General features: G+C 43.0%; 1 protein-coding gene across 3 annotated transcripts in view; it reads left to right on the top strand.

Moving 5' to 3' along the window:
* Positions 1-20,904, top strand: part of RARB (retinoic acid receptor beta) — a gene marked incomplete at both ends in the record, with an annotated part of 427,229 nt that overhangs the window by 222,540 nt on the left and 183,785 nt on the right. For 2 of the 3 annotated variants that reach the window (XM_080715168.1, XM_080715167.1), the window contains one exon: positions 7,923-8,079. The exons of the other annotated variant lie outside the window; for it this stretch is intronic. In XM_080715168.1, the coding sequence (XP_080571294.1) occupies positions 7,923-8,079 (157 nt within the window). Of the gene's footprint in view, positions 1-7,922; positions 8,080-20,904 lie in introns of those variants that run through there. 3 annotated transcript variants of the gene reach the window in all.

Raw genomic sequence — 20,904 nt, 5'->3', positions numbered from 1 at the left:
CCTGTTACAGTAGCAGGAATTGAGAGCCAGGGAGGGGTCAGAAGCATGGTTTCTATGCATGGACTGGGGGTGGAATTTCTCCTAGCTTCCAATACAGAAGCCTTTTACTGGGGGCCCAGAAGGAAGCCCTGGGAAGTCCAGGCTGGTTTGATTTTCCTGCAGAAACACATACACCATACAACACTAGCAGATACTCTTCTGGCAGCACTATGGAGTTAATAGGAAAAACTTTAAAAATAAATCACCTAGGCATGGTGCCACTCTAGTAACACAGAACCCTGGAAAACTGAGAAAAGAGGATCACAAGTTCGAAGTCAGCTGCAGCAACTTAGCAAGGCCCTATTTCTAAATTTAAAAAAAGTAAAGCTGGGCATGGTGGCACTTGTCTGTAATCTCAGTATTTGGGAGGCTGAGACAGGGGGATTACAGATTTGAAGCCAGCCTCACCAATTTAACAAGAACCACAGCAACTTAACAAGACCTTGTTTGCTTTTCTTCTTCTTTTTTTTTGGTGGTACTGGGGTTCCTGGAAGCCCTTCTTCCTCCGGGCTACACTCCCAGACCTATTTTATATTTTTGAAACAGGGTCTCTTATGCCAGTGCCGCTGGCTTCGAACCTGCGCAATTCTCCCGTCTCCTCCTCCCAAGCGCGGGGATTACAAGCGTGCGCCACCACGCCCGGAAACAAGACCTTGTTTTCAAACAAATAATTAAAAATAAAACAAAACAGGGCTGTAACTTGGAGAATGCTCTTGGGTCTGATCCCCAACAACAACAACAACAACAACAACAACAACACACACACACACACAAAGAGACTAAAATTAAAAAATAAAGATGAAGATGTAGCCCAGAGGTAGAGCGCCTGAGTTCAATCCCCAGTGTCACCAAAAACAAAAAACAAGGCCAAGCACAATGGTGCACGCCTGTAATTCTGGCACTTGGGAGGCTGAGATAGGAGGATAGAGGTCAGCGAACACCTGCTGTGACACCCTTAAAATAAAACAATAAACAAAACCATGCAAAAGGTAGGTGCATCTTTTTATTTTTATTTTTTTATTTTTAAATTTTTTACTGGTGCACTGTATTCATACATCATAATGGGATAAAAAATACTTTTGTAGACATACATGCACACATCACCCAGTTAGCCCCCACCCGATCCCCACCCCGTTCCCTCCCCATCCCTCCTTCCCACGCTTGGCTTAGTGGTTGACATCTAGTATTATAGCAATTTATTCAATTTTAATGATGGTAATCTCACAGAACAGTTTCATTTGTCTGATACCAAGCTTTTGATGACTTAAAGATAACATTTCAATATTTCCTTTTCCTTTCTTTCTTACCAGAGAGTATTTTTTCCTTTTTTTTTTATTTTTAGGTGAAACTATCATACATTTATTTATTTATTTTAAAAAAATCTATCTCCAATGGTTTATATATCTGCCTTTAGAACAGTACTACACTGTTTCAATTATTGTAGCTTTATATGGTTTGAAATCAGAAAATATACATCTTCTAGCTTTGTTCTTTTTCGAGATCGTCTTGGGTATCTAGAGTCCATATTCCACATTAGCTGCATCGTTTTAAAAGCAATCCGTGTTCTCCTCCCTCTGCCTGGCTCTTGCGTCTGCCTGTGCGCTGCAGGCTGTGTGGCCCGGGCGGATGTGTCTGGGCCTGCGAGGCTTTTTCTTCTCTGCACATCACAGGTATTTGGCCAGCTTTGAACACTCAGGCCCCAACCCTGGTGCACAGAGATGCCTGCTCTTTCTTCAGGAAACTCTCCAGTTCAGACATGTTTGCAGAGCATGATTCATGGCGCTGCTTTCTGGATTGTCCAGTGGGTAATTGCTGTACGAAAACCAGAGAAACAGATGTAGACCCTGAACCCTGGCTATAAATTTTTGTTTTATGATTATGGGTTTCAAATGTGCTGTGTCACACTGACAAATATACAGTTACTCTGAAACAAAATGGATTTGGCTTTCAAACTTTTGCTTTTTGTTTGTTAGTTGGGAATACTTTTATTAGATCATTGATCAACCCCAAAGAAAATGCAGGAGATGAAACCTATTAGAATGTTATTGTTTGCCGTAGTGAGCGGATAATTAGGACGTTTTCTTACCATTATTTGACTAGTGTTTAAACTGGATGTCAGTCACTTAAACTTCATTATGAACGAATTAGCTACTTCATTTTGTTTTTTTTACTTTCAACCCCATTCATCAATCTTTAAGTACATATATACGTAAAGACTTATGATGTATTTGTGTGGCTTTCCTTAATTTTATTTAAAGAATTAGAGGAAGAATCAAGTTTTTTAAAAAATGTAAACCTTAGATTTATTGATGGAAAAAATGATAAAGAGCGTGTGGCTAAATTGTGAGCCAGCTTTATAAATTAGTGTTTAAATTAAGTAATAGCTCTAATCACTCCTATTGGAATAATTAATTCATGATGAGAAATGATGACTTGACTAATGGAACTCATAATATTCTATTCACAAGGATTTAAATACTGATCATTCATTTCAGGGCTCAAGTTCATTTTCCTGTTACAGTTAAAAAAAAACTCAAGGTGATTATAAATTTTATTTATTTTTTCTTGTATAAAGAAAGAAAACAAGCAGGGTGTGGTGGCACATGCCTGTAATCCCAATACTTGGGAGGCTGAGACAGGAGGATCACAGGTTCAAAACTAGCTTCAGCAACTTAGTGAGGCTCTCGGCAACCTAGAGAGAACCCGTTTACAAAAATTAAAAGGGCTGATAATATAGCTCGGAGATAAAATGTCTCTGGGTTCACTGAAAGAAAGAAGAGAGAATAAAGAAAATAAAAAGAAAGGAAGAAAGGGAGGGAAAGAAAGGGTGGCCCAGTACTAGGGAGGCTGAGACAGGATTACGGGTTCAAGGACAGCCTCAGAAACTTAGGAGGACCCTTTTGCAAAATAAAAAATAAAAAGGGCTGGGGGTGTAGCTCACAGGTAGAATTTCCCTGCATTCAATTCTAGTAACAAAAAAAAAAAAGGAAGGAAAGGATGGAAGGAAGGGAGGAAAGGAGAGAGAGAAAGAGAATGGGCCAAGTCTCCAGACCACTTCCCCACACACCGACACCGACACATACTCCTTTTTGATTTTATACAGTCATGCAGAATGGGAGGGGGGGGCAGAAATTCAGAAACAGTGGCCTGCCTTCCTCAGATGAGTCTTAATTTTCTGGCTTAAGAAATGAGAATGAAGAGAACTTTAAGGGGCTACCCTTCCTCAAACTTGCATCCCTGTGACCTGTACCCTTCACCCACTGGTGAGATGCTGAGCTAGGAAGCACAGCCGCCTCCCCTAGACAGCAGACAGCAGGCCGCTGTGCACCCACACCCGCCTGCAAAGCCGTTATCCTCGTTCAGACTCGAGTTCGTCCTGACGGGCTTTCAGTGTAGCGTCTTTCTCTTCTCAATCAAGTTTTCGTCCGATTCATTCTTGGGTGTAAATGAGCATGACTTCCAAGGAACGGCCGTAAGTCGGCATTTAGAGCTTTGTGTCTCCTGGACCAAGTAGACGTTGGCATATAATGTGGCACTTTGTTTATCTTTACAACTATCTTAATAGGAGTGTGTTAAATGCTTTATAAATGCTTCTGAGCTCCCTTGCTTAAAATGTGTATTTTCTTTGTAGTTATAGGATTTCTTATAATAAGGCTCTGTTACAGCACGATGCTCATATATCAGAGAGAAAAATAACACCTAAGTTTGAACAAAATCTCACCCCTTCATCTCTCTGAACTTTTCAGAGGCAAGAACTGAGCTTACTGGGCTCTCTTTATTTATTTATTTTTAACCTCTGGGCTACACTCCCAGACCTATTTTTTATATTTTATTTGGAAACAGGGTCTCACTAAATTGTGGAGGGCCTCACTAAGTAGCTGAGGCTGGCTGCGAACCCGTAATCCTCCTGTCTCAGCCTCCCAAGCACTGGAATTATACACATGCGCCACCACTCCCGGCTTTAAAAATTGTTTTGTTTTCTGCAAATACATATTTTATTTTATTTTATTTTTAATTTATTTTTATTGGTGCATTGTAATCATGTATGCCGGGTGTGGTGGCGCACGCTTGTAATCCCCGCGCTTGGGAGGTGGAGATAGGAGGATTGCGCAGGTTCAAAGAAAAGTATAAAAATAGGTCTGGGAGTGTAGCCCGGAGGTAGAAGGGCTTCCAGGAACCCCAGTACCACCAAAAAATTAAAAAGAAAATTGTATTAATGTACCTGCATGAAAGGATCTTGGACTTCATCAGGGTGTGCGACGCAAGCTTTTCATGTTATTTAATGTTGAAATTGAGTGGGGGGTCTCGAAGGAGGTAAACACCAGCCTAGTTATCAAAGGTGCCTTCGGACGGGTATACTGACAATGGGTGAAGGGACCGATGAGCCATGCAGTCAACAGAGTCATGCGGGGGGTGGGGGGGAGCGGAAGTACCCAGATATTTAAAGCAGGGTGGAGTTAGGGGTGGGGCTAGCAGTGTGGGAATGACGATTCTCTCCTGACATCTGGAGTCTCGCAATGCCTAGGGTCTGTCTCATGATGCTTGTAGTCTCATGCCACCTGGAGTCTCACGCTATCTCCGCTTCTGGCTTCCGGGCTTCTGCCTCCTGTCTTTTTTGCGGGGTCCGTGGGGGAAGGGAGGGACCCGACCTATCAGTTATACCAGGAGTGCAGCACTGCACAGTGACACTGGGTGCCCTGCCTGGCTTTTAAAAGGCCCAGATGCCAATTCAAATTTTAGCACTATTCACAGGAGGAGCAACGCTCTTCCCTGCAAGGGGCAAGGGAACTCTCCTTCCTAACCTACATATTGGCCCACTTGGTTTCCTAGGAGAATTGTTAGTAAATCTTAGAGAGGGGTGGAGGAAGGAGGGCACAGTACCTGGTTCCTGCCTTTCCTTTCTCTAATGCAGCTTGTATCCTGGAGACGACCCTGCAGAATGGCTGCCTAGTGGACTGGAAACCCCCTCTTAAAGCCCACTATTTGCCTGGGTTTATGTGTAAATATTGCCATTGGTCCTCTTCAGTGTCTGTCTCTCTTCTCTCTTTCTCTCTCTCTCTCTCTCTCTCTCTCTCTCTCTCTCTCTCTCTCCTCTCTCCTCTCTCCCTGTCTCTCTCTCTTTCTCTCTCTTCACTCTCCTCTCTCTCTTTCTCTCTCTCTTCATTCTCTCTCTCTTTTCTCTCTCTCTCTCCCTCTCTCTCTCTCTCCTCTCTCCCTGTCTCTCTCTCTTTCTCTCTCTTCTCTCTCTCTTCACTCTCCTCTTTCTCCCTCTCTTCACTCTCCTCTCTCTCTCTTCATTCTCTCTCTCTTTTCTCTCTCTCTCTCTCTCTCTCTCTCTCTCTCTCTCTCTCTCTCTCCTCTCTCTCTCTCTCCTTCTCCCTCTCCCTCCTGGGGATTAAACCCAGGGGCATTCTATCTCCGGTCCGGTGATCTACACTTCCAGCCTGATTTTTTTTTTTTTTTAAATAGGTTCTCACTAAGTTGCAGAGGGCCTCACAAGTTGCTGAGGCTGGCCAACTGAGATACTGATCCTCCTATCCAATCCTCCAGTCATAGGCTCTCAAATACTTGAATGACAAGCATTCACCACCACGCTCTCCCAGCTTCTGTTCAGTGTAAGAAAGACTGGCTAAAAAGCTGCTCTTCCTCTGGGTTGAGTCGGTGGGGGTAGAATCCAAAATTATTTTCTCTACAAATTAATTTGTTTGTGTGCGTGGGGGCGGGGGTTCTGGAGATTGAAACAAGGGCATTTACTTCCAAGCTACACCCTCAGCCCTATTTTATGCCTTATTTTGAAACAGAGTCGAACTAAGTTGTAGAGGGCCTCACTAAGTAGCTGAGGCTAGCTGCAAACCTGTGATCCTCCTGTCTCAGCCTCCCAAGTACTGGGACTACAAGTGTGCACCCCACCACCCCTAGCTACAAATTAATATAAATCAGTAGCCAAGATTGGCGCCGGGCATGGTGGCGCACAGTTGTCATTCCAGCATTTGGAAGACAGCCTCAGCTACTATGTAGTGAAAGCCCTTTGCAACTCAGTGAGACCCTGTTTCAAAATAAAGAATAAGAAATAGGGCTGGGGTGTAGCTCGGAGATGTGGAAGGAAGAAGGAAGGAAGAAAGGGAGGGAGGATGGGAGGGAGAAAAACCGGAAGGAGAAGAAAAGGGTGAAGAAAAGAAAAGAAAAAAGTTTGTTCCAGTATATTTGCCGAGATCTCTACAAGTGATTATATTCCTGTCTTCCCATTAAGCCACTGAAGTGGGCAGTATTATAGGTCCGTTTTAGAGATGAGGAAACCAGAGCCCAGAGAATGAAATACTTTTTGCTGATTACACATCTCCTCAGTGGGAGAGCTAAAAATAAAATCTCATTCAGCTTGACTCCCAAATCTTTGATTTTTTGTTTGTTTTTTTCTAATACTGGAGATGGAAGCCAGGGGCTTTCTACCTCTGAGCCACACCCCCAGCCCCCTTTTCTTTTGAAACAGAGTCTCAGTTGCCAGAATCCATGCTCTTGACCACTGATAACATTTTTTTTTTTCAGACTAGGACCTAAAATCCTATATGCTTATGTGTGCAAGTGAGAGAGAGGGAGGGGCTGTGTGTGTGTGTGTGTGTGTGTGTGTGTGTGTGTGTGTGTGTGAGAGAGAGAGAGAGAGAGAGAGAGAGAGAGAGAGAGAGAGAGCGCGAGCGAGCTGTGTCTCGGTAATGGGGGCAACTAATTCCCGACTATTCCCTACGTTGCTTTGAGTGTAGAAAAGATGTTTTTAGAAGTGGCCAGCCAGGTGAATGTTCGCTCGGAGCCACAGCAAGCGCTTTGAGCCGCAGCTTGCTAGAGGCAGAGGCAGAACGGAGGAGGTGGGGTGGGGCAACTGACCGTGGATGGAAAGTTTCTCAGCCCCAAGCTTCCCACAGGAGGGGGAACCCTTCTCTGCTCCGCAGCTCAGGGCTTCGCCTGCACTTTTTGGGGGTCGGGGGAGGGGACGGAGTGGAAAAATACCTAAGTTACGAGGAATTTCGCAGACCGAGAGGCGCGCAGAGTAATTTAAAGGGTGGGCTGGGGGCCCAGGGAGGACGCCGGACTCTCAGCCCAGGCGCCGCAATAAGGAGGTAGAAAGCCAGAGAGAAGTTGGCGGGGCTGGGGCTGGCCCTGCTGCAGGCCGGCCCCACCCCTGCGCGTTTTCAAAGCATTCTTGCATTGTTTTTAAGGTGAGAAATGGGAAGGGGAGCGGGCGGCTCTGCGCTCGCTGGCTGCCTGGCTGCCTCTGCAGGGCTGCTGGGAGTTTTTAAGCTCTGTGAGAATCCTGGGAGTTGGTGATGTCAGACCGGGTTGGGTCATTTGAAGGTTAGCAGCCCGGGAAGGGTTCATGGAAAGTTCACTCGCATATATTAGGCAATTCAATCTTTCATTCTGTGTGACAGGAGGAGTAGGAAGTGAGCTGTTCAGAGGCAGGAGGGTCTATTCTTTGCCAAAGGGGGGACCAGAATTCCCCCATGCGAGCCGATTGAGCACCGGGATGCGGAGGACCAGAGCCAGCCGGGCAGGGGCTGTCTGGGCACCGTCGGGGTAGGAGCCGGAGCGCCTTCGGGAGGCTTTCTGCAGGCGTTTCCCTGGAAGGAGAACTCGGGATCTTTCTGGGAACCCCCCGCCCCGGCTGGATTGGCCGAGCAAGCCTGGAAAATGGTAAATGATCGTTTGGATCAATTACAGGCTTTTAGCTGGCTTGTCTGTCATAATTCATGATTCGGGGCTGGGAAAAAGACCAACAGTCTACGTGCCAAAAAAGGGGCAGAGTTTGATGGAGTTGGGTGGACTTTTCTATGCCATTTGCCTGCACACCTAGAGGATAAGCACTTTTGCAGACATTCCGTGCAGGGGAGATCATGTTTGACTGTATGGATGTTCTGTCAGTGAATCCCGGGCAAATCCTGGATTTCTACACGGCGAGCCCGTCTTCCTGCATGCTCCAGGAGAAAGCTCTCAAAGCATGCTTCAGTGGATTGACCCAAACCGAATGGCAACACCGGCACACTGCTCAATGTAGGTTTATTTTATTTTCCTCCCTTCTTCTACCAAGAAAAGAAAGAAAGAAAGAAAGAAAATAATTGTCTCTCTTGCATGCAATAAAGACATTGCAAATCCATTGCGTTGGTAGCAAGACAAAGGATTTAATGATTTAATGCCGAAGGGGTGTGATATGCTGGTATGCATATTGATTCCCTGTGCTGAAAATTTCCTGTTAGATGTTTGCTTCCCAAACAACCCCTCCTGCACCCAGGCTCCTCTCTTTAGCACCCCTCTAGTCTCTTGCAAATAGTTTTTAAAAAATAGCCTGGAAGGAGGAGAAAGTAGAAGGGGTGACCACAGGACTTTGAAACACAAATTGACATGTTGTGCAATTTTTTTTTTCCTAAGATGTGTGTGTAGAGGGGAAATTTAACTTTGCTGTCCTGTGGGTTGCCTACTCAGTGGTCTCTGTTCCTCCTGTGCATTTCAGCAGTCCAGAGTAATTAAAATACGACATCTTCCCTGCAAGGAATTTAGCCTAATTAAGGTGGCTGCGGCTCCCGAAGTTCATAAAGCACCCGTTCAGGCTGCCGCCTCCAATGTTTTTCTTGCTAAGGGCAGGCAATATTTCTTAGCAGTGACCCTGCTGCCACCTTTGCGAGTCACTCTGTTGGTCTAAGAAGTCACTGTTTTGCTAGAAAACTACTGGCAATGAACACCCCTTGGACTGGGCCATTCATTATTTCCAATTCTTGCAAAGCAAGCGGGAACTTGAGCATCAGTTAAAGAAGAAATATCTTAAGTGGGATAGCCCCGCTTCTTTTTTTCTTTAAAATATTGACTGGTTATTTGATGCTGACGTGGTGCAAGAGGCATGCATCTGGTCCACAGTAGCTGGGCTGCAAGCTTGAGAAATGACCAGGAGTCCTAGAAAATTCCACCTTGGGGTGGCGGCGGCAGGAGCCGGCGGGATGCTTCTTCACCCTGACAGTGATGTAGATAAATGGCCCAGCTATCTATCAAAATGTTTTTAGTACTTTATTTGAAAATTCATTGGAGCATTAGCCTGAAAATGACATTTTAAATCTTTGTTTTCAAAGAGGTCAAAGTTTAACTGGGAGAAATTGAGTTTTCCTAATAACATGGTGGCTTATCTAAAGAGAGAGAAGGAAGGGGACAGAGAAGGGACGGTGACAAGAGTTCAGTTTCTCACTCTCTGAAACTTTTTCTTGAGAATAAACAGTATAAAGAGAATAAAGAGTTGCTTGGGGCAGGGAATTCAACAGGTTTTGCACGGGGAAAAAAAATCAATAACTATTTGATGCCAGTAGTCTGGCCGTCTAACTTTTCATAGTGCCATAACCAGGGCAAAAAGAATATCATTTTCAGAGGCATCTTAATCTTCAGCAGTCCATCCCTACATGCCTCTTCTTTCTGGAAGAACTCAGAAATGGAGTGTGTTACAAAATAATTTTCCAATCAACTAACAAATCTTTGAGACGCTTCCCTCTGGACAGCAATTAAAAAAAAAAAAACAGCATGAATAATCTCAGTTGGAATCCCAGCGAACCGGGACACTCTGAAACTCTGTGTTAGAGAAAGTTATAATGAAACATTTTTTTTTTTTTTAACAGAAAGATAAAAAAAATCGCTCAAGATTCTTTTGGGAAGTTCTTCAACTTTAATAGAGCTTTTACATGTTAGACAATCTCTCCCTTTTGCAATTAACTTTCCAAACATCCCTATTAAGTTGTGAGAGGAGAGGGAAAAGCTTTGTTTGTTCTTGAACGAGTTAAACAAGGGATTTGTTTTATCTCCGGAGAAGAGTGGTGGTTTGTGTGCTAGCCGATAAGCAAGGCGTGTTGATTACAGCTGAAGTTTGGGTAATCAAAGAAACTTGCATTAGACAAAGTAAATAAAGACATCTGACAAGAGGATTGCAGAAATTCCAGTGTCTTATTTTTGTAAGCAGGCAATTAGGGCTTATTGTGGTCAATTTCACAAGGGCTTAAACCCCACACCCCAACTCCTCCGGGTTAAATGAATAAAATGTAAATATTGTCTGTGCCCCTGCAGAGAGGTGCTCTCCTCTCCATAAACCACTTTATGATTAGTCAGTTTAGTTGTTCAAGCGATTAAGTTTTGAAACATAAATAAAACTGAAACTTTTTTTTTTTCCTTTAAAGATTTTAACAAACGTCTGTGCTAGGTGCCAGCAAAATAGCCATTTGGGGCTTTTTGAAAGAAAAGCGTATTAGGGGTGCGTTTGTATAAGTAAAAACATAGAAACCACAACCTTTTTCATTTTACTTATGGCTGTTTTGGTGAGAAACAGATCTCCTTGTGCTCTTTACACAGAGAAAACAAGGAGGGGAGAAAAAAAAGAGTACTAAATTCCAGCCAGAGCTGTTCTCTGCTTTGAGAGTCTACTTAGGTGTTTTTTTTTTTATGGTCTTGTGTGTCCATCTGTAAGAAATAGTCACACCTTTGAACATAGCATCTATCAGAAGCTGGCTTTGAAAGGTGTTAGGATATTTTATTTCCTTTTTAATTTTAAAGAGAGAAAAATGATATGCCAACCAGCTGCTGCTTGGAGTAGGGGCCTGCGAATTTGCTCCTTATAAACATTCGAAATCAGGATTAGGGCGCTACTAAGAGAATGTGGTATATAAGTAATAGAAAGGGGGACCAGTCTGGAAGGTGTCTGAGTCGCTATGTTTCTGTTGATGCGTCCTGGATTGTGTTGGTTTTAGACTTCTCCAGATGTTTTCAGTAGTAATTATTCAGGGGGGGGGGGGGGCGTAGGATAAATCTTCATATGTTGTGCTCTGAATGTAGTTGCTTTGAGTGAAATCCTGAGTGTGACAGCTTCTTGGCCCTTTTCCCTGTCTTCTCCCTACTCAACACATCAAAAAGAAAAATAAAATTATTTTATTTTTGGAACAGGGTTTCACTCATTAATGAGAAAAAAAATTTAAACAGTGAGAAGCATGATTAAAGAACAGAAAAGAAAAAAAAAAGAAAAAGAAAAAGAAAAAGTCCTGTTCAAAGCCCTGGGACTAAATGTTAAGTATTAAACAGTATCTAAATCCTCTCCTAGTGAGATATAAATTGGGGTCAAAGTGGCAAAATCAAAGATACCCCCTGAAAGGGAGACTAAATAAAGACTGACAGCCACCGTATGAATTGAATGGAGTTTTGAATAAATATTTCGGTAAAAAGGCCCAATTGTTTTTCTAAAGTAGGACATAATTTTCTGCTTCTCAGCTCCATGCCGGTGGTAACTAACACCATGAGAAAAAAGAGGAGAGGGGAGACCTTGGCTTAATTCTCCCAAAGAGTGCAGGACGGGGTCATTTTGAGAACAAGTAGAAGATGCTCACATTTTGAGAAGTATTAAAATATTGTCAATATCCAAACAAATCGATAGGTTGGACAGGGCAACGTAGAAGAAAAATGACATGAATTTAAATTTTATTGCCAGAAAAGGGCGGATTTAAGAAAATGGACAAAAACAGCGGGAGAGTTCGATATCTATGTGCTTAAACTAAGCGAGAGAATCAGAGTGGATATTCTGGTTAGAATTGGATTCACCAGCCAGAATGTAATGCCCTGGCATTGAATTCTGACCTTTTTTTTTTTCTTCTTCTTCTTCTTTTTCTTACTAGATAAATGGCCAGAATGCCCATTTCTAATGGGATAACTGAAATTTTCTTCTTTTTTCTAGAAGCCTGGTTCTGACCGTATATAACTACTCAATACTACATAGAGGGTTTTTTTTTTTATTGTTTGTTTGTTTTTTAGCATGAGAATACTAGAAAGTTTGTCTGGATATCAGACATGCAGACTTTACCTTCAGCATATGTTAAGCCCCCAAATGGCTAAGGATGAAAGAAAATCTTGCCATCTTTTTCTTTACACATTCTGCAAACATCATCAAAGTCTTAATTCCAGGAGGAATATACATGATAAGTGACCAGATTAGAAATTCTGCTCTCCAGGAATTTATAATTCTTTAAATTAAAAACAAAATTCTGAAACAAAAAGGCCGGGAATTTTTAAATTTGCAAGTCTCCGTCTGGGAGGAAGATGAGACAGTAAACCAGCATAAGAAATAGAAAATTCTTTTCAAGTTGCACAGGACTTGAACAATAAACGCAGCGTTCATTTTGGAACATCTTTAAAAAAAAATCTTCCATAGAGTTTGATTTACATGTAATTGCCAATAAATTCATCCTTAAATGACATCTTTATACTTTAAATGTTCTAATATAAATTCAGTTAACTGTCAATTAAATAGATTATTTCGGAAATGGGAGTTTTTGATGAAGGTTAATCAGAAAAAAATCTTGGCTAAAAACCTTTCTAAAGATATTAATGTAGACTCTTGCCTTTCAAATTACAGGGTGGTTATTGCGATCATATATCTCTGATTTTTCTAAAATAACCCACTTTAAAATATACTGCCACTATTCCCACATAAATCATTGAAATATGCCAGATATTTCACAAGTATGACATCTCCTAGGCTGCCCCTTGGACCCAGCAGTGGCACAGAAAGCCTTTGTTTGGATCCTATGTATGGTCACTATAACTAGAGTGCTCAGGGCTTAATTTTTCCATTATGACTGAAGATTGCCTTGTATTTCTGGGTCATTCTTCTGAACATGAATTCCTTTTGTAGCAAACTGTAGATCTGTAAATAGAAAGCGTCCACTGTAAAATATGCTTCTCATTCTTGGGTGTGCCTGTGTGTGTGTGTGTGTGTGTGTGTGTGTGTGTGTGTGTGTGTGTTGGGGAATGGGGAGTCCAATGAAATAGAATCATTACAAACAAATCAGTACCAGCCCTTTGCCAACCTCTTAAAAAGTTTAAGTTGGGGAGGGAGCCGGAAAAAAGTCCGCCAAGTGTTGTGTACATGGGTGTCATTATCACTGTGAACCACATTACGGTGTGAGATGATAACGCACCAATAAAAGTACATAAAAAAGTTTGAGTTTTAGAAAAGGTGATGGAGGTAGAGGGCAGAGTCAACTCAGGTTTCAGATTTATCAGCATCCTGTCTGTAAGTGGCTTGGCCTCAGGACCTCTTGCTAAATAGGAGCTGAGATAACCCGCCTTATCTGGAAGATCTAATAACATCACCCCATCAGTCATTATGTTACCTTGAATTTTCCTCTTTTCATTCCTAACTTTCTCACTTGATTATGCAAAAGCAGGACTCCCCTGCTATTCTGCCCCCCACCCAAGCCCCTCCAAATGAATGAAAGATAAAGGTTGCAGAAGTTCTCCCTGCCTAGGAAGCAGCAGAGGGTGTCTCCAGGCTTCTTTATTTGTCTTGGACTTTGAGAATTTCTTAGACGGGAATTCTTTACAGGCCCTGGAACTGCTGACTTGCTTTTTCTCTGGCCTTGCAGGGTGGGGAGCTGAAAAGGGGGCCTTTTAGTAAGATAAGATTCCTGGGCCCTGGCAGGATGAGAGGTATCAGGAACTGACGTGAGCCAGGCGACCCCGGCCTGGCCGACCATTTCCTCTAATCTGGGCACATGGATTTCGTGAGTAGCCGATGAGGTGAACTGGCCCAAGAAAGGGAGAGAGAAAGAAGAAAGCTAATTTTATTGGGGGTGACGGTGCTGATCCTGTCCAGGACTCTCCAAAGCACATTTCTCAACGCAGAATAACTGGACTCAAGAAGGTGTGATTTTTAATAAAAGTGAATTGAGATGATCGTTTTAATTTTACATCGTCATAGAGTAAGCATTTGTTTCCAGCTGTCAACAGTTTCCGGCTCTTGTCTCCGAAGACTGGATTCAGCCATCACCAAATAGCATCCACCCCTGCGAACCTTGCCAGCTCTCTCCCAATAGAACCACATGTGAGGGAATTCACACTGTCAGAGCTAATCCCTGCGACTTCTATTTACTTTTGTTAAGTACAAAGTTCCCACCCCCAGCATCATATGACAACATCTCGAAAGCCACATCAGTTGCCATCAGCCCTGAAACCACAGCAATTTGCCACCCTTTTTGGTCTTACATTTCTCCAAAACCCAGGATTTTTTTTTTTTTTTCCTGTCTTCAAAAACATCTCTGAGCTGGGCGTGGTGGCGCACGCTTGAAATCCCAGCATTCCGGAGGCTGAGACCAGAGGATCACAGTTTGCAGACAGCCTCAGCTATTTAGTGAGGCCCTCTGAAACTTAGTGAGACCCTGTTTCAAAATAAAGAGTAAAAAATAGGGCAAGGGGTATAGCTTAAAGGTCAAATGCCCCTGGGTTCTATTCCAGACCTGCCAAAAAAAAAAAAAAAAAAAATCTCTGATTTGAGGTTTGTAGAAAGCAATTTGAATGAAGGAAAGGGTCTGGGTTTTTTTGTTTGTTTTTTTAATTCACTGGTTCTCCTCAGGCGACTGATGCCTTAAAGATACGGCCTTGAAGCTGGGCCTGCTGGTGCACTCCTGTAATCCCAGTATTTGGGAGGCTGAGACAGGAGGATCACAGGCTCAGGGCCAGCCTCAGCAATGTAGCTAGATTCAGTCAGTTGCAAAACAAAAGATAAAACGGGTTAAGGGGTTAGGGGTAGAATACCCCTGGGTTCCATCCATAGCAAAACACACACACATACACACACACACACACACACACACACACACACACACACAGAGCTTTGATGTTCAAATTTGAGTACTGAATATGGACATATTCTTCTCATTTACCCCATATCTGGTGAAATGTTTGTTTTTGTTGTTGTTATATTGGTAAGTTGCTGTCTTGCTACAAATGACATTTTTCCCAAATCAGGAAAAAAAAAAATAGCTGAATTCAAAATTCGGTAGGCAAGACCAAATTAGATGAGTGCATCACTTAAGTAGAGGAAAGAAGAAAAAAAAGATTTGAATCACATTTATCCCAATTTTGCTCCAATTTCCTCAGCACATGAAGACATCACATTAATAAATCCCTCTTCACAGAAATATGAAAGCTTCCAACGGCCACGGTACCTTTGTCCTGCCATCAAAGTCCATAATTATCAAGAGGCTGATGGATTGAAGGCCATACCGGCTTCAAAAGATTTTTTAGGGTCTGGTCTATTGGAAAGCTTGGGGGTATAATTAACGAAAATGGAAAAGGAGGCAGCAAAATTTCGTTCCTGATGTTTTAATTTAGCTCAGTACTACTACCATGTGTTATGGAAGGGAATTCTTAAGGCTTGCAAACATAATTATTTCATTATGGCTCTCAGAAAGCCTTCATTGGCTTTAATGACAAGAGGGCTGTGTAAAAAAGGCATACATTTTAATTAGTGCTGCTTCTAATTTACATCAGATAAATAACAAATAATTGATGAAAAACAAGGCTTTGGGATGGATGATTTCACATAGCGTGCTGGTTACAGTTTAATGATGAAACATCTCTCTGTCGCTTTGCATTTCAATTATCTAGACAATACAGTAGTGGAGCTGAAATACCGTCTTTGCCATTTTGCTACCAAAAAAAAAAAAAAAAGTCACGATTAATCCCTACAAATTGGAAGCTGGGGAAGGTAGCTAAGCCACACATCTCTGAGGAAGTTAAATTGCCGCTTGCATTCATTTTATGACATTTGTTAGCACCCATTTTGATCGCTTTTTATCTTTCTTGCTTTATCTTTTTGGATTCAGACCATCATGGGTTCCATGGGCATCTTTAATGGCTACATATTCTCCTGAACACCTTCCCTTCTATCTGCCTGTTTGGAAGGCTCATGTTGGAAAGAGTCTTGCCCAACATGCACTAGGAATTCAGAGAGCCTTTCTCCACGCTACAGGCCTGCTTCCCCTTTGATTTTTATATGAAAACCCATTTCACATGATTCATCCGTTTGGGTGTACAGAACACTAATTGTTATTATTGATTTTAAATTCCATGACCATTACAAGTAACCCAGATGACTGGCAGATAAAGGGTAATAATCCATGGAGTTCTGGAACTGTTTCATGTTTGTCTGGAGTACTTTATGTGATCAATATTAACTGCCCCATTGAAACTAACTGCTGTATCAAATAACAGTCAATCAAATGAATGTGCTTAGAGATTATTTATTGAAAGCTTTAATTGTTCACTGGGGCCCTGCTTATCAGAGAAAACAATGGAAACTAGAACTAGGATGGACAGGTTTGGATTTGCCAGGGAAAGTAGAGGATGTAGATAAACAGCTTGTAGCAGGCACGGATTCCTAAAGCTGGTAGTGGCTAGCTCATCTGCGCATGGACTACTTTGTAGAGAAGAAGGTATAATAAGCATCTTGCCCTCAGCGGAGGCTGTGAAAAGATGCCACTTCCCAAGAGTCTTGTAGCATCTTCTCCCCTCTTCTTCTCACCCGAACCTCCCTCCTCCGAATCTCCGCACCTCTGCTTTTTGCCTGGTGGTCTGAGATCATGGGAACAGCCCAGCTTGACACATGAGCAATTTCTCCGGCTATGAAATGGAAATAATAATCTTGATAACAACAACAACAACAACAACAACAACAACAACAACAACAACGATATTTACATTAAGCCATATTTAGTGGTACACGCCTATAGTTCCAGTGCTTGGGAGACCGAGATAGGAGGAGGATGGCAGTTCTAGGACAGCCTCAGCAATTTAGCAAGACCTGATTCAAAATAAAAAATAATAAAAAGGGCTAGCGGTCTAGTTCAGAGGAAGAACGCGCCTGGGTTCCATCCCCAGTACATCAACAGTAATGACGATGATGTATGTCTGCATTGCAGGACTTGTAAAAGTGTTTGAGATCGTGGGAATTGAGATTCTGCTCTCATCTTGGAAACATACAGAAGTTCCTGGATAGATTTTCTGCTCTGAGTTTGTCGTGGCCCCTGTGGCTTGGTGCCTCTGGTAGTAGTAAACAACCTCTGTTTTATCTGTCTCTAAATCATGTCTGACTTTTCCTCAGTGCAGTGCTTCCCTCTGTCCCTAGCTCAGAACCCAGGTGACAGTCCTTTCTATTTGTCACAGCATGGGATGCTGTATGCTCCTGATTCCAAGGCATCAGTTTACTAAATTCCTAAGGTTTTTGTTTGTTTGTTTGTTTGTTTTTGTTTTTACAAACGATTGACTTTTACAAGTAAGCATCGTCATCACTTTTGAAATTGTCACGATACACTAGACTTTTGGTGGCACGGATTTCTAGTGCTCATGGATGGATTAGTTCTTCCGGTGTTCCATCCAACAAAAAGGGTGCTTGGGTGTCTGCCATGTGCCGGGCTCCTTGATATCATCCGCGGGTACACCAAGATGAGTCGCTCTGTCCCTGCTCCCTACAAACTCAAATGCAATAGGAGAGCTGGCCGTGGTGGCACACACTTGTAATCCCGGTACTTGGGAGGCCGAGATAGGAGGATCTCAGGTTCAAGGCCAGCCTCAGCAAGTTAGTGAGGCCCTCTACAACTCAGTGAGACCTTATTTTAAAATAAAAGATAAAATAGGACTGAAAATATAGCTCAGAGGTAGAATACCGCTGGATTCAATCCCCAGGACCATGTGTGTGCACACACGCAGGGCCGCGTGCGCACACACACACAGACACACACACACACACACACACACACACAAGTTACAGTGGGAAAGTTGAGAGTACAGAAGTCATCAGGAACAATACCTGCTGGCAAAACACACACTCTCTCTCTCTCTTTCTCTCTATCTCTATCTCTATCTCTCTCCTTCTCTGGACTTTTTCTTTTTTGTGATACTGGGAATGAAATACAGGGACATTCTACCTCTGAGCTACATCCCCAGCCCTATTTTTTATTCTTCATTTTGAAATAGGGTCTCACTGAGTTGCAAAAGGCATAAGTAGCTGAGGCTGTCCAGGAACCGTGATCCTCCTGTCTCAGCCTCCCAAGTGCTGAGATTATAAGCCTGTGCCACCACACCTGGCTTCTTCTCTGGACTTTGAACCTGAGATTGATGATGGAAGAACCTAGACGCCACTGTCAACCCCAGCTGGTCCATGAGGTGGGCGATCCACTGGGCTAGCCATTTTTGTCACAATGAAGTATTTTTCAGCATGTAAGCCCTGAACACAAGGTGTTTTTGTTGTTATTGCAGTACCAGGGATTGAAAACAGGGCTTCTCACAAGCCAGGCAAGCACTCTACCCCTGGGCTGCATCCCCAGCCCTTTTTATCTTTTGGTTTGAGGATTTGTGGTTGTGCTGCCTCAGCCTCCTGAGTAGCCAGGATTACAGGTGTGCACCCCTACCACATGCACAAAGAGGAGTTTTAACACTACCTGGAACAATGAGATAAATGCATACTTTCTAGACTGGCTATTTCAGAACACTCACCAGGATGTTTCTGGAGTGTTTGTTAAGTAATTATGTTATTTTTGAGTTGGTTGTGATTTCAAGTTTTTAAAAAATCTCTTATTTTCTTTTTATTTGCTTCTGTGGTTCACTGCCACATAACAAACCTTCCCCAAACTTAGTGGCCTCCCAGTTTACTATCTTATTGTTCTCTGGGTCGACTGGGCTCAGCTGGGCAGATCTACTACACGGATGTCAGCTGAGCCTGTACCACCCGCGGCCAAGGGGCTGGATGTCCAGGGAGCCCCCCTGACCCCCCAGGTTGGTTGGCGCTGATGTTGGCTGCTACAGGGAGCTCAGCTGGACTGTTCCTGGAAAATCATAATGTGGCTGTTTCTCACAGCAGGCAGCAATATTCAGGAGGAGCGGCCCTTCTAAGAAGGAGGCGGAGACTCCCAGTCCTCCCTAACTGGAAGAGAGACTTTCTCTCATCTTATGCTCTATCAGTCACAGGGCCGGCCCAGATTCAATAGGTCTGCCTCCTATTGGGAGATTGGCAAAGAATGTCCTGTGAGCTTTAGTGCACCCTAGCAATCCCATAAGAAGAAGGAGACATTCTGTCTTCCAAGAGGCCAAATTGAAGAATGATTGTAGGGTTTTTAGTTACCTTGGTTTCTGGCTAGTCAAATATTTAAGGACATTCTACCCTCTTGAGTGTGTATAGATTATTAGCTAATCCTCACAAGCCTATGAGGAAGATATTGTTATCCTCAATTCGTAGATGGGGAAACTGAGGCTCAGGCAGGTGAGCCAGGTGACTGTGGTCACACAGGGAGTAAGCTGGAGAGCTGGTTTGCCAACCCCAGGCCGGTCTTTTCTCCCCAGTTTCCATATGGGGTTATTGGCTGGCTGGTCCTCAGCCTAAGCAGCTCGGCTCTGTCCTGGTAATGCCAAGAAGGGACCATGGAGAGTTTTGGTTTGGGGAAAAAAGGTGGATTAGAGAGGTAAAGGAAGGCCTATCTAATTGTATAGTTTATAATTGTATAATTTCCTCAGATTCCATTAGTGTCTCTAATGTAAATCACAGCCTCTTGGATTGTGGGGAAGGTGGCCCCCAAACTACAGGGAAATTTCTGCTTCGGTGCCTTTTTTTCCCTCCTTGTCTGTTGAGTGGCTTCACCACTGCTGTGTCTCACAGGGCAGGAGCAGAATTAGTCTTGTATTCACTGAGGATTTGCAGAAAAATGAGAGATGGGAATTGTGGCTTTTCATGTTATTCTAGTTAGTCTGAACATGAGTGCACGTGATTTAGGCAAGATGGTGCCTCATCGCTAAGCAGTGCTTTGACTTCCATTACAAAATAAAATGGGGAGGGTGACAGAGGAGGAGAAAGAAAACTTTCTGAGAGTAAAATTGTTTTTTTGTTTGTTTGTTTGTTTGCTTGCTTGCTTGTTTTTGTGGTACTGGGGATAAAACCCAGGGGCATTCTACCTCCGAGTTATACCCCCAACCCTATTTTATTCTTTTATTTTGAAATGGAGTCTCACTAAGTTGCAGAGGGCCTCACTGAGTTGCTGAAGTTGGCCACGAACTTGCACTCCTCCTGTCTCAGCCTCCCAAGAACTGGGATTACAAGCGTGTGCCTCCCTGCTCGGCTTTTGAGAATGAAATTGAATGGATATTTTCTTATTTGTCAGCTATGTAAATTCCTACTGTGTTTGGAGGACCCAGAACATAACCCTTACTTTTTGGTGAGTCATAATGATTATTATTGGCCTTTCAGATAATGTTTTTATTAAAGGACTTGGAGTACATTTCAAATATAATTTTTGTTTTATTTATTTATTTATTTATTTATTTTGCGATACTGGGGATGGAACCCAGGGGCATTCTACCTCCAAGCTACACCCTTAGACCTATTTTTTATTCTTTATATTGAAACAGGGTCTCCATGAGTTGCGAAGGGTCTCACAGCAGAGAGGAAATACATATATATATTTGTAGTGGGGATCTCGGAGTAGGGCTAGGGGCATGGGAATGTCAATTCTCTTGCGACATTCAGAGTCTCGCAGCATGGAGTCTGTCTCATGATATCTGGAATCTGCTTCGTGATATCTGGAGTCTCAGGACATCTCTGCTCCGGCTTCCAGGGTTCCGCCTCCTGTCCCTGCTGCAGGGTCCCAGGGGGAAGGGAGGGACGGACCTATCAGTTTAATTGTTGTTGAATTATCTGTGTTTTGGAAGGAGAGACAGATGGATGAATTGGAGTGACTTGCTAAAAGTGATGTAGTAGATTCCAGATGGAAGCGGGTCTAGATGTATAAGATGCTGACCTGGTGGAGTGGGGTGTGGAGCCAGGCAGAGTGACGTGGCAGAGGTGGGCAGAAGCTCCTCACATACGGCCTGTGCCGTGGAGCTTGAGCGCCACGTAACACCACTCTTTTCATCTGTAAAATGGATTCATAAGGCTTACCTTGCCAGTTTAAGATCAAAACCTTGCTCAAAGACTTTAAGAATATACTTAACATATTATACATATTATACTCAGTAAGTAGTTGATTTCCCTAATAATTC

Source organism: Muscardinus avellanarius (assembly GCF_963383645.1).
Source record: "Muscardinus avellanarius genome assembly, chromosome: 18".
In the NCBI taxonomy this organism is placed as follows: Eukaryota; Metazoa; Chordata; class Mammalia; order Rodentia; family Gliridae; genus Muscardinus; species Muscardinus avellanarius.
This window is presented reverse-complemented; position numbering and strand designations above follow the sequence as displayed.